Genomic DNA, 13038 nt, shown 5'->3' on the forward strand with positions numbered 1-13038 from the left:
CCTCCCCTGTACCACAGAGCCCCAGCCTAGGGCTGCCCTAACCGGTCCTCCTTACATTTGAACCCACTTGTCTATCATCTCTCACGGTGGCCAGGGCTCTGCACAGGCCTGACCACTGCACTTCTATCAGAAATCTTCCCACCTCTAGGGCCATCTCCAACTGGAGGCCCCAGGCCTTGCTCCTGCTTGCACCTTGCTGGGGACACCATGTCCACTCATGTTTACCTGAGACCGCTGCTTCCCTCTCCAGCTGCCCTGCAGGACACCTCCCTGATTTCCTTGGAGCTCCCATCCTTCAGGTTGCCCTGCCCCGGTCTCTGTCTCAAATCCTGAGAAGGCTCTGTGGACTATGAGAGGAGCTTGTGCAGTCTAGGTCTGCCCAGGGGCCCCCACGCCTTCTTGCCCCTTCCTGTTGTACTCTACCTCACAGGCTCCCATTTAATGTGCTCGCTATAGACATGAGGGGACCGAGGTTCAGAGGACAGGATGTTCTGAACAACGTGCAGGCAAGGAGAGCAAGCTCAGAAGCCCTGTGATCCATGCCCAGAGTGGTGCCCGCCCTCCAGCACATGGGATGGACCGTCTCCTCTGTCCTACTGGAGCGCTCCATCTTACTGCTCCTCTAGCCCTGGGGCTGGGACAGTCAGGTGGGACGATCCCTAGTCTAGCCCTTTGCAGAGATTTCTTAGTGTGGCTACTCGGAGGTGCCAGCACATCTGGACAGCAGAGGTGTGTGTGGCCATGCAATTCCATCCTGGATGGCTCTTTTCTTTCTTTCTTTCTTTCTTTCTTTCTTTCTTTTTTATTAAAAATTCGTTGTATGGGGCTGGAGAGATGGATCAGCGGTTAAGACTTGCTGGCTGCTCTTGTGGAGGACCGGGGTTGAGTTTCCAGCACCCACATGGCAGTTAACAACTGCCCATGACTCCAGTTCCAGGGCATCTGACAATGTCTTCTGACCTCCAAGGGCATTTCCCGACACGTGTGAACATACATACATGCATCATACACATAAAATAAAATACATCATACACATTACAAGTTACAAAACACACATACACATTACACATTACAGAACATCTTACACATAAAAATTTTAAAGTTCTTTTTTTTTTTTTTTTGAGACAGGGTCTCCCTGTAGTCCCAGCTGGCCTGGAACTCGCTATGTAGCCCAAACTGGCCTTGAACTCACAGAGAGCCACCTGCCTCTGCCTCCCGAGTGCTGGGATTAAAGGTGCGCGCCACCACGCCCAGCGGCACCTTAGTTTTTCAGGCACAGTGTCTCATTGATTCAGCAGGCTGGCTGGCCAGTGAGCTCCAGGGATTTCTTGGCGTCTGCCGCCTCAGCCGTGGGATTGAGGTGTGTGCAACTGCAGCTTTCTTTTTTTTTTAAAAGGGGGCGTTAAGGTCGGGGAGACACTTTGCCCACTGAGTCATCTTCCTAGCCCGTCCTGGCTTACAGTACCCTCTGTGGGGAGACCAGGGCAGCAACTCTGGTGTCTATAGGAAAGGGAGGCTGGCACAGTTAGAGCCTTCTGTACCCAGCCCGCAGGGCAGCCTCTGCTCCCAGGAGAAGCTGGGCCCTGATTGGTCCTCAGTGAACCAGCAGCCTCTGCTCTTTCCTGGTTGGGAGTATATCAGAGCCGATGAGTGAGGGTGAAAGTCAGCCGGCGAGAAGGGATGCTCGCGGGTGCCTCCCTGGGCACAGCCCGGACACCCTGAGATTAAACCAGCGACAGGCTCGGCCTCAAGGCCGGGAGCGGGGAAGCCAGTGTGCGGCCGGCAGGGGGCGCCGCCGGCGGCTCGCCGAGCTCATGGCCTGTGCGGACGGGATGCTGCGCCGCCTGCTGAGGCTGCACCGCACGGAGATTGCGGTGGCCGTGGACAGTGCCTTCCCGCTGCTGCACGCTCTGGCCGACTACGACGTGGTCCCCGAGGACAAGTTCCAGGTGGGCCCCGGACCTCCAGCGCCTCCCAGCCTCCTCCCTCCTCTCCCTCCGAGCCAGGGCCTGGGTCCCTGACCGTGGTCCCGAGTGGAGCCCCCCACCCTCTGCAGACGCCAGCCCTCCATGCCATCCCCGGGGTACGTCCCCAGGCCAAGTTTGAGGGGAGCCCCCCGACCTCACACCCTGATCACCCCGCGCGCCTTCACTCCCCAGGGCCCAGGGAGGCAGCCGGGGCTGGAGGTGGGGTGTGAGCAGGCAGCCCTGTGCTGTCGCTGCAGGAGACGCTGAGGCTGAAGGAGAAGGAGGGCTGCCCCCAGGCCTTCCATGCTCTGCTGTCCTGGCTCCTGACTCAGGACACCGGGGCCATCCTGGACTTCTGGAGGGTTCTCTTCAAGGACTACAACTTGGAGCGGTACAGCCGGCTGCAGCCCATCCTGGACGGCTTCCCCAAAGGTGTGCAGGTCCCAGACTCCCAGATAACTTGGGGCCGCCGGTGTGTTTAGAGAGCCCCGAGTAACACCCTAGAACTCGGATCCCAAGTGCCAAAGGGCAGAGACCTGGCCCACCTTCCTCAAGGGCTCCTGGTTCTGGAGCCCACCTGGAGGGTGAGGCTCTAAGACAGGGACCCTGTTCCTTCTGTGAGGTGCAGATGTGGACCTCAGCCACCCTCGGAAGGGGAGGAAGCCCCCCGCTGGTCCCAAGACCTCAGTACTGCCACCCAGACCCCCTACCAAGAGGAAGGCACCAGATGAAACTCGAACCACACCACCAGCAACCCTGACCCCAAGGGGCACCTCCAGCCCAGGTACTCACGGTAAGGGGCTGGCCAAGGTTGCAGGTCCCTTCCCCACTGGCTCTCAGGAGCTTTTGTCCCACTGATATAAGCCCAGGGCCAGCTTGTTGGGACTGCGGAGTTTCCTCTGAGCACCCAGACCTGCTCGCTGGGGGAAGTCCCAGCCTCTCAGCGCCTCCCTGCTCTGAAGGCTGAGTTCCTGGGCGGTGGGGCAGGCAGGTGGTTTTAACTGCCTTTTTTTTTTTTTTTTTTTTTTTTTTTTTTTTTTTCCTGCTTTCCATCCAAGATACTTCTTAAATTGCTAAAATTACCTTGAAAAAATCAGTCTACTGTAAATGACTTTTTACTGAAGCAAGAAACAGCTCCCACCAGTGGAGAAACTCACAGGGGGTCAGGGAACCCCAGCATCTGACCCCACCAGATGCTGTCCCCCACCCCACTCCACTTCCTGGCCCACTAGTACCCCCTCCAGAGAGGAGAGCCAGGCTGCCTCTGCCACCCCTTTGCAGGCTCCCACCATAAGGCCAAGCTCCCTAAGAAGCCAGACAGTAATTTGGAGCCACAGCGCCTCCCAGTGGGGAATGGTGAGTAGGGCCAAGGGAACGAGGGTGTAGGGATAAGAGGGGCCTGCCCTCCTGAGACATTCCTGGGACCTGGGGCCATGCCTATCTGAAGTCTCATCCTACTAGCCTCAGCTAGGTGACCAAGTCAGAGGAAGAGGAGACTCCTCAGGTCCCTCTATGTTGTCGGTCACCCTGACCACACTGCCCCAGGTGTCTCCTCCCAGATCTCAGCCTACCCCAGATACGCAACTGTGAGAAAACTATTCCTATCCCTCAGCTGGACCCAACCTGGACCCTCTCCCTGCCCCAAGGATTCCTCACAGGCCTGTTCTCATTGATCATCACCCCCAAGGCTGGCCTACAAACTGTGCCTCAGCAACAGCACAGAGTCCACGTCACTTGTGCTTAGCGCCATCAACACAGACCTGTACTGTGTGCATGCACATGTGCACACGCAGTCATGCATACATGCAGTCATGCACATGCAGCCCACCTCTGCATTTACTGTGGGGCTGACTGGCCATGGTGGGGCTGGGTCCACCACAGCCTGCCTTGGCTGAGAGGAACGGAGGATTTTACAGCCCATGCCTGCTGGCTCCTGCCTATGCCTGGTGTGGAGTCGGGACTTGGGAGCCACCTTTCCAGTTGATGGAATCCACTTGGGTTGTGCCTTCTCCAGGAATTCAGACCATGTCGGCTTCGGTTCAGAGAGCTGTGACTGTGTCCTCTGGGGACGTCCCAAGAGCCCGCGGGGCTGTGGAGGGGATCCTCATCCAGCAGGTGTTTGAGTCAGGTAGAGGCTTTGAAGGTCTTTAAAAGACACCCATGCCCCAGGGTGGAAGGAGGCGGCCCTGCTGCAGCTGCAGTGGAGGCAGCCAGCATCCCGTGACAGGCTCTGTTGGCTTTGGAGCAGAGGGGAGGGTGCTGAGGGCCCCCCGAGGACACACCTGCCAGGCCAGCATGGGATGCCCACCTCCTCCACAGGTGCATCCTTCAAAGTTCTTGGACTGCCATATCCCACTGCCCCTATCCCCAGTATCTATATCCTCCCTGTACCACCTCCTGCTGGGTGCCACCAATGATGAGGACCCAGTTCCCTTACTCTATGGCCAGGCTCCTCCCATAACCACCTACTTGCCAGGTGGGCCAGTGGATCACCATGTGCAGACACTTGTGTCATCTGAGCAGGACATGGCCAGACCTGCTGGAAGCAGTCACTGGTCATTGCAGCATCTGCTCCACAGCATCTCCTCTGTCTTAGACACTGGCCGGGGATACCAAGGACTGCCAGGATATCTTGGGAGCTGATGTCAGCCCTGGTCTCTGTCTGCCAGGGTGGTCCCAAGAATCCTGTTCTGGGGCTATTAAAACAAGAGGCCACAGGCTGGGTGGCTTACAGTGAGATTCCAGAATGATGGTATAGGCAGGGCCACATCCCTCTGGAGCTAGGGAGGGTCCTCCCTGCCTTCTCTAGAATCCAGTGCTGGCTGGAACCCTTGCTCTTGAGCGCACCTCCCATGTGTCTCTCTGGTTTTCCCTCTCTTTTAAAGAGTACTACTCACTGGATTTGGGATCCAGTATGACATCATCCTAACCAATTATATCTCCACAGACTCTATTTCCAATTAGGCCCTATTCAGAGCTTCTGGGTGGACACGTTCAACCTAGTACAGTCTCCAGCAGAGACTCTCTGGTTGTACCCAGCACCCAGGCTGCAGACTTGGCTGAGGTGGTGGTGGGTAGAGGAGGAATGATGGGCTGCAGGTGTCTGCTAAGCCCCCTCAATGCGAGCCTGACCCTCTCCTCTCAGGGGGCTCCAAGAAGTGCATCCAGGTTGGGGGGGAGTTTTATACTCCTAGCAAGTTTGAAGACCCGAGTGCAAAGAGCAAGACCCGAGGTGGTGGAAGCCTAAAGCCCGTGGTCCGAGCCAAGGGAGCCCAGGGCACTGTCCCTGTAAGCACTGCCCAACTCGTCCATCTCTGGAGAGCTGGGCCCGGAACAGCCTCCCCTCCCACACACAGGGCAGGAGCTCTGCCTGGGGGCTGGGGGTTGCTGCCAGAGGCACCTGGCACTAATGGCCATATGGGGTCCTCCCAACCCTGGCTCCCTTGTTATGATCCTGTCTCCCTCACAGGGAGGAGGTGAGCAGAGAACCAGCCAGCAGGGCAGGGTCCCTGCCCTTGCAGCCCTCCCTACTGAGCCCCAGATCCACCAGGTAAATCCCAGAGAACAGCAGGAGCCTGGCCTCTCCTCCAGCATTTAGCCTGGGCCTTCTGTCCCTGTCTGGGCATTTAGCTACCCAGAGTCCTGAGTGCCCACTCATGAGGGGCACCTCCCTTCCTCGCTCCCCTTCTCTCTCCTGCTCCCTCTTCCTCTCTTTCTTGGCAGTGTTGTTTGTTTGTTTGTTTCTGACAATACACAACTGGGAGACTTCAAATAAGTCAGAGAAGGTGAGGGCCCCCTTCCCACCCCCACAGGCTTTTAAAACCACACATTCCATCCAGGCTAAACTGAGAGCATCTCTCAGCTGAGTGGGATGGTGGGGAGTTGCTAAAGTCAGGGTGTGAGGGGTCCCTGGGGATGTCAAGCTCACCCTCGCTTCCTGGGCACCATTGGTGTAGTTGTGTCTGCCATGCTCGGGTGTAGGTCCCAAGGCCTCAGCAACACTCTGCTGGCCCTGGACATCAAGGGTGGAAGGGTCCAGCTCTGCCCTGCCTCACCCAGCCCTACTCTGCAAAAGTGCCCTAGCTATCGGGGATCTGAGGAAGTGTCCCCAGGAGTGTGTGGGTCACTGTGCAGGGTCAGCCCAGGCTGATGTCTGGGAGCTTCTAGATTGGTGGTATCCAGACCCACAATGGCCTCCATTTAGGCAAAGCTTAAGGGAATGGTTTTCGGAGGGGCCGCAGGCACCTGGGGCTGACTGGAGACCCTATAGACCCATCCATCTGCTGCCTGTGAGATGGGTGGGATCAACCTGGGGGTGGGGCTACCTGATACCCAGCACCTCTTCCTGAGAGGGACACCCAGCAAGTCTGTGCTGTGGAGATAGACGGGCATCAGGCAGGTCAGAGGGTCAGGCAGGGGCCCGGAGGGAGCAGGGAGGGAACCTGAGTCAGGTCCCTGGCTATGAGCACTGCAGGAGGAGCCCTTCTAGGGCAGGGCTCTCAGGTGGACGCTGTGCCCCATTCTGGGTCTGCATGGGCCCCTCTCACCTGGTCAGAAGAATGAGGATGAGTGTGCGGTGTGCCGGGACGGAGGGGAGCTCATCTGCTGTGACGGCTGCCCCCGGGCCTTCCACCTGGCCTGCCTGTCTCCACCTCTGCGGGAGATCCCCAGGTACGCCTTCTGTCCTGGGCCACCCTGATTGACAGCTGCTATCACCCACTGGCATTTAAAAGAAGATATCACCCACTTCTTGAAAGAATATATCCTGAAAGCCTCTGGCTTGTGTATGGGAAGTGAGGCCCCCCAGGAGGTGACTCTGTAGGGCACTGGCTGTGGGCAGCGCAGGGTTCTTGTCCCATGCCACCTGCCTCCCCTCCCTTCCACATAGCCCACCCAGGCCAACAGGCCAAGGGCAGCCACACTACAGTTGCCCAAGGCAAGGGCCGTCATATTATGTTTGTCTGCTCAGGTTCCCAGTCCAAACTGCATGGGCACAGGGCCTTTTCAAGTCCCCCACTAAATCCCACTCCCAGATGAGACTGGGGAACAGAAGCCACAGAGCTGCGCCCCCACCCCCACCAATGACTGCACAGGGCTCTGTTTTGGTGGATGCGACAGTCTGCAGGGTTCTGTCCTGGGCTCTGCCTTTTGCATCAGTAGGTGTCTGGCCTCCTCCACCACGGTTCTCCCAGTGCCCATCATCCCTCCCATCCTGCGCTTGACCACTCATGCTGGCCCATCCCTATGGAAACATTGGTTTCCTGTGGATGGAAGCACTCCAGCTGAGGGAGGGCCCACAGCTGGGTCAGGTCTGTGATAAGCAGGCACAGGCCACTGAGGGTTAGGCGTGGGGAACTCTTACAGAGCATCAGAGAAGCACTTAAGAGACACTGACCCTTTGGCCAGGACCACCCATAGGGGGCAAATAACCCATATCCTGTTGAACTGCCCTGTGGTCCTGGTCACTTCCCTGCCTGGGCTTGGTTCCCGCCTGTGAATGTGCATGGTGACACAGAGAACCCTTGAGCCGTCCCTGCCTTGCAGTTCTGAGGGTTTATGGTCTTTACTTTGTCCTGCATGCCTGCGACGGATGACCATGTGCACAGTGGCATCTGGAGGTGCAGCTGCTGCCTCCAGGGCAGAGTCCAGCAAAGCCTGTCCCAGGCTGAGGAGTCCCGGCCCCTGGAGTCACCCAAGGAGACCCCGGTATGCCCACTCTGGGTCACCCCTTTCCTTCCCTCTGTCCTTCTACAGTCCCGCCTCCTGGCTGCTCCTGCCCCAGCCCATGTAGCCCTTCTGGTGAATTTCCTGTGTGACTGAGGGACCTGGAAAGCCACCCTTACAATGTCTCCTCCTGCCCTGGAGCCTCTTCTCTTCTGGCCTGGCACACGGTGCACCTTCAGCACTGCTAACATCCTCCAAAAACCTTGGCAACTTTCTCTCGCAGCTGCATACCACACTGTTAGCAACCCAGGGTCTGCTCTGACAGGCCCTTGAGGACACAGGTTACCCCTTCTAAGACAGTAAAGGTGGATGATTTTGCTGAGGGCCACAGAGCCAAGGATCACACCCAGACTTTTCAAACTCAGACTCATCACCGCAGCCCAGGCCTGACTCTCTGGTGGTGCTGAACAGTGCCCTGTGGCACCTGAGTATTGACCCTTGAGTTCCAGATCCTCCTGGGGCTGAGGTCGGCTTCAGAGGAGCCTAGGGGCCTGTCCAGGGACCTCCCAGCCAGTTCAGAGACTCCTCTCACATATGCGAACCTGCTGGCTCCACCTTCTGCACCTCCCCTGCCTCTGCTAGAGCCTTCAACTCTGTGCCCCTTGTTAAGTGCTGGCACTGAAGGGCAGCAGGTGAGTGAGGGAACCCTTGGGGTGGGTGCTGCCTTCAAGGAGCGCTGGACATACAGGACAATTGGGTAAACCTCCCAAAAGGCAGCTGGTTGACAGCCAGGGGCCAGATTCTCTACTGAGGCTGGGGAGAAACAGAGTAGAAATTAGAAAGGAGGTTCCTAGGTCAGGGGAGGCCTCTGCCAGGAGGAGCCGGGCTGTCAGAGGGAGGCATGTGGGGTGGCACAGGAGCTGTGAGGAGAGCACCAAGGCACGGGTGGAGGAGGGGCTCCTGCATGGTTCTCAGCAGGGCCACAGACTGATGCTGGAAAAACCCATCTAGGGCATGGTGGCCCCCTCCTTTAATTCCAGCACTCCGGAGGTAGAAGCAGGCAGAGCTCTATAAGTTCAAGGCCAGCCTGATTTACATAGAGGGTTCCAGATCGGTCAGGACTACACAGTGAAGCCCTGTCACAAACAAACAAACAAAGAAAGAAGCAAACAAACAAACGGGCTGGAGAGATAGCTCAGTGGTTTAAGACCACTGGTTGCTCTTGCAGAGGACCCAGGTTCAATTCCCAGCACACACAAGGCGGCTAACTCCAGTTCCAGGGGAATCCAACCCCCTCGTCTGACCTCCGTGGACATTGCACAACACGGATGCACTTACACACACACACAGACAATACACTCATACACATAAAATAATAAAATAATAAAAATAATAAACAAAATATTAAACAAATAAAAACAAAAAAGGAAAAGCCCAGCTGGATCCTGAGATGGCTCAGCAGATAAAGGTATTTGCTGCCACAACTGAGGAGCCCAGAGACTCCTGTGGTGGAAGGGCGAGAACCAAATCTGCAAGTTGTCCTCTGACCTACACACACACACACACACACACACACAAATATACCTATTAAAATATTTTTATTATTATTTTTTTTTATGTGTATGAGTGTATTGCCTGTATGTATGTGAGTGCACCTGTGTCGTGCAATGCTGTGGAGGTCAGAGGAGGACTCTTTGGATTCCCCTGGAACTGGAGTTAAGGATGGTTCACAGCTGCCATGTGGGTTCTGGGAATCGAACCTGGGTCCTCTGCAAGAGCAGTCAGTGCTCTTAACCGCTAAGCCCTCTCTCCAGCCCCCAACAAACATACATTGTTTTTTAAGAAGAAAAGAAAAACCTAGCTTGGTTACCTGGGCAATACTCCCACTATCCATGGTAGCAGGCTCACAAAAGGGGACTATGCCTGCAAGTCCCAGCACCATCCAACCCCTCTGGGGCTCCAGCAGCCACATTTCCTGCAGGTGCCTCCTGTGTGGCGGGGCAGTTGGCAGGAGCAGTTCGAGGATGAACTGGGCCCAGCACAGCAGGTCACTTCTGCCAGTAGCCATGGTCACCCCTGTCCTCCCTGGACTCCAAGGTCTAGAACTTGCAGGCCTGCCACCGTGCAGATTCCTGTGCATGTTTGGGTCTCCTGGTGTTGGCCTTGCCATCTGGCCCTGCAGGGGTCGGGGCATATGGTGTGCAGGGCGCAAGGTAGGTCTGGGGCCACCCTGCTGCCTCCCTCCTGCAGGGCCCAGTGCCTGGTGCCCGGTGCAGTATTTGTGGAGATGGTGCCGATGCACTGCGGTGTTCTCACTGTGCTGCTGCCTTCCACTGGCGCTGCCACTTTCCAACTGTGACGGCTGCTGTCCGGCCAGGGTGAGTGAGGTGGGTGGCCCAGGGCAGGGAGATGACCCACCCCACCCTAGGGCTCTCAGAACCTGAGCAAACTCTCCCCACTCTGATAGGACCAGTCTGCGCTGCAAGTCCTGCTCAGGGGACCCAGCCACAGCACCGAGCGAGGGAGCACCAAGCCCTGTGCGGGCAGCCCCCGGGACAGCCAAGGTCAGTACATGGCCAGCCCAGGTGGGATCCCAAGGGGATGGAGAAACATCTAAGACCATACCCACGACCATGTGTCCCACTACTTTTAGAAAGTATTTTTCTATAAATGGACTATGTTCTGATAAGTTAGATCTATTTTAAAGAGAAACACCCTAAGTAATTATGAAAGTACTTGGCCCCCAGCCCTTGGAACTCTGGGGCATCCATACTGCTGCCCTGGTGGGCAGGGGATGAGGAGGCTCCAGGCTGGGGAGGAGAGTCAAAGCTGCTGGCCAGGGCTGTCCCCGAGAGCCATCTGCCACCAATCTTCCACCTAGCTAGAACTCATCCCTACTTTGCAGTAGAGGGCCCCCAGAGAGGCACAGTGACCAGGGTGTAGCCAACAGCTCCCTCTGCCTGTTGCCAGTTCTTACTGATCACATGACTATGCCCGGACCTGTGCTCTTGCCCATAGACAACAGAGCTCTCAGTGTGCTGGCTCCAGCCAGGAATGGCATGTTCCACCTTATAGAAGTGTCTCTTGCTCACCCATCTTCCTACTGTGTCCAGAGGCTCAAGCAAGCCTGTTTCCTGCCTTCCTGGGTCCCCTCCCAGCAGACTTCTACCATCGGTGTCTTCCCACATAGACCCTCAGATGCTCTCCTCAGCCACTCAGGGTCAGCCTGCCCTCTGGTCTGGGTTTACCAGGCTCTCTTGTGTGGGAGAGCTGGGAGTTTGGTGCTGAGCTGTGCACATGCCCTGTTTTGTTTTGTGCGACATGCCCATGTTTTGTGTGATGCATCATCGTGCGATCTCTCCCTCCTGCCCATGAGCCAGGGTGGCAGCTGGGGCCCGAGCTCATGGTGGCCTTGATATCGCTGTAGAATGAGAATTGACTTGTATTCAGCCCTGCGCTTTCCTCTCTGGGCCTCAGGTCTCCATCCAGAACGAACCCCCTTTACCACCAGTTACTCCTCTCCAGAAGGCTACAGGCAATGTATAGGTGGGCAGGCTGCCCCATCCTGCCTGGGCCCCCAGCCTGAAGACTTGGGTCTTAGACCTGCTCTGTGGCAGGACACAGGCCTGCCGCCTCTCCAAGTTCAGAACCCTGCTTCTCAACTCCAGCCTGATGCTGGGTTAGAGTGACTCATTCCTCTCTGGGGTTCCAGGTAGGAGAAGACTCTACTGGTCATGAGACTGCTCTGCGCAGGGATGACCTGGAGTCCCTTCTGAATGAGGTAACGTGTCACCAGGCGTGGGCTGTGCTCCCAATCAGGCGTCTGCTGCCCCCAATCAGGCAGCGTCCAGACCTCTCTGGGGAAATGGGTGCTGCCCTGTTCCCGTGGCTGCTCCTCCAGTAGCAGTGGCCCACCATATTCATGCAGGAGCCCCAGGGTGCTAAGCACAGGCTGCTATAAAGGAGCACTGGATGAGGAGTCCACCCCTCATCGGCGACTGACATGTCCTGGGGTGGGCCTTGGCTCTCAGTTCTCCTATCTCTGAATTAGAGGGTCAGCATGGGTGATACCCTCCTGTCATGATGATTGCAATCCTGTGAACATGGCAGAGTGGGCTCTGACTCCGTGATGGAATGGGCACTGGCTCTGAGGAGGTCCAGTCGGCCTGAGCCTCCGCTGCCACTCTCCCCCAGCATTCCTTTGATGGCATCCTGCAGTGGGCCATCCAGAGCATGTCTCGACCGCTGGCAGAGACGCCACCCTTCTCCTCCTGACCCCGGAGTGTGTCACAGACAGTGGGCAACACAGCACCGACCCCTCCCTACATCATCAGGTGAAGCGGAGCTGCTTCACACCAGCAGTCCCTCTGTTCTGAGGGAGACACGCTCTGTCACCCCAGCAGCTGAGCTGGTTAGGCCCGAGAACCAGGAAGTTCGAGCACAGAGCTCAGCTTGCGGACAGTCCTGATCTTGGTGGGGACACAAGACTGCCTGTGTCCTAAAATTAAAATCACCTCTGTGAGCTTTGAGGTGCTCTGTCGTGGATGTTTATTTCAGGGGGTCTGTATTCCTGGCACCTAAAGCTAGGCCAGGCTGGAAAGAGTTTGCCATGATGGGGAGAGGAAGTGCTTGGCAAAGTGAACCCCTGGCCCTCTTTCTAGCCTCACGGCCCTGTGTAATTGGTTGTCACCTCCCCTGCCTCAGTCCTCCTAGACAGCCTTCCCTCCTCAGACAGCCAAGCTCAGTCCTACCCAGGGCCTCTGAGTGGGCCCTTGTGCAGTTTGGAGTCTCTTGCCCAGATGACACATATCTATCTGGCTTTTCACGCTTGAGACCTCTGTCACCTCCAAGGTGACCTTCATTCATTCCCTCATTCATAGATTCAGCCTGCATTGCACATCTACTTTTGTTGAGCACTTCCCCAGACCTTAGGGGTCCCAGAGGGATGTTCTAGTGGGAGGAACCATCCTGTAAACAAGGGTCTTGAGCAGAGTAAGGGCTTCAAGGCCAGAAGCTGCAGGGATCAGAGGGGCAGGAATCGCACTGGGAAGCTGGAGGAGAGGCAAGGGCAGGAGAGTGGGTGTGCAGAGAGGAAGGCTTGCTCTGTAGGGCAGACATTTGGGCATGGGGCTGGCACACAGCTGGCCACAGTGAAAGTGGGGGCTACTGGAAGGTGCTGTGCCTCAGATTATTCAAAATCAAAGCTTGAACTTCCCTAACCTGTCTGTCCTCCACTCTGCTGGGGACCAGTCTTCATCTGGTTTCTGTCCTCATCTCCAGGGTAGAGGAGATGGCGGAGCCCTCAGATGCTCCCCTCTTTGGGGACCCTGTGGCATATTGAGGGGCCCCGGGGGCAAGGGAGCATCCGCAGGCCTTGATGAGCATGGGCGCAGAGCCAGGGAAGTAT

General features: G+C 56.8%; 1 protein-coding gene across 2 annotated transcripts; it reads left to right on the forward strand.

Moving 5' to 3' along the window:
* Positions 1 to 1814: 1814 nt before the first annotated feature.
* Aire (autoimmune regulator) lies at positions 1815 to 12139 on the forward strand. Of its 2 annotated transcripts, XM_008827394.2 has the most exons (14): positions 1815 to 1949; positions 2225 to 2399; positions 2596 to 2751; positions 3249 to 3323; positions 3982 to 4095; positions 5113 to 5255; positions 5437 to 5517; positions 6523 to 6638; positions 7574 to 7673; positions 8141 to 8323; positions 9882 to 10009; positions 10099 to 10195; positions 11344 to 11412; positions 11826 to 12139. In XM_008827394.2, exons 1-14 carry the CDS (start codon positions 1815 to 1817, stop codon positions 11904 to 11906), a joined length of 1653 nt encoding a protein of 550 aa, XP_008825616.1. In that variant the 3' UTR covers positions 11907 to 12139. The 2 variants fall into 2 exon arrangements, with proteins under 2 accessions (XP_008825616.1, XP_017652203.1); XM_017796714.1 differs by lacking the exon at positions 8141 to 8323.
* Positions 12140 to 13038: the final 899 nt, after the last annotated feature.

The sequence above is a fragment of the Nannospalax galili genome, unplaced genomic scaffold (assembly GCF_000622305.1).
Source record: "Nannospalax galili isolate Female #2095 unplaced genomic scaffold, S.galili_v1.0 scaffold652, whole genome shotgun sequence".
NCBI lineage: Eukaryota > Metazoa > Chordata > Mammalia > Rodentia > Spalacidae > Nannospalax > Nannospalax galili.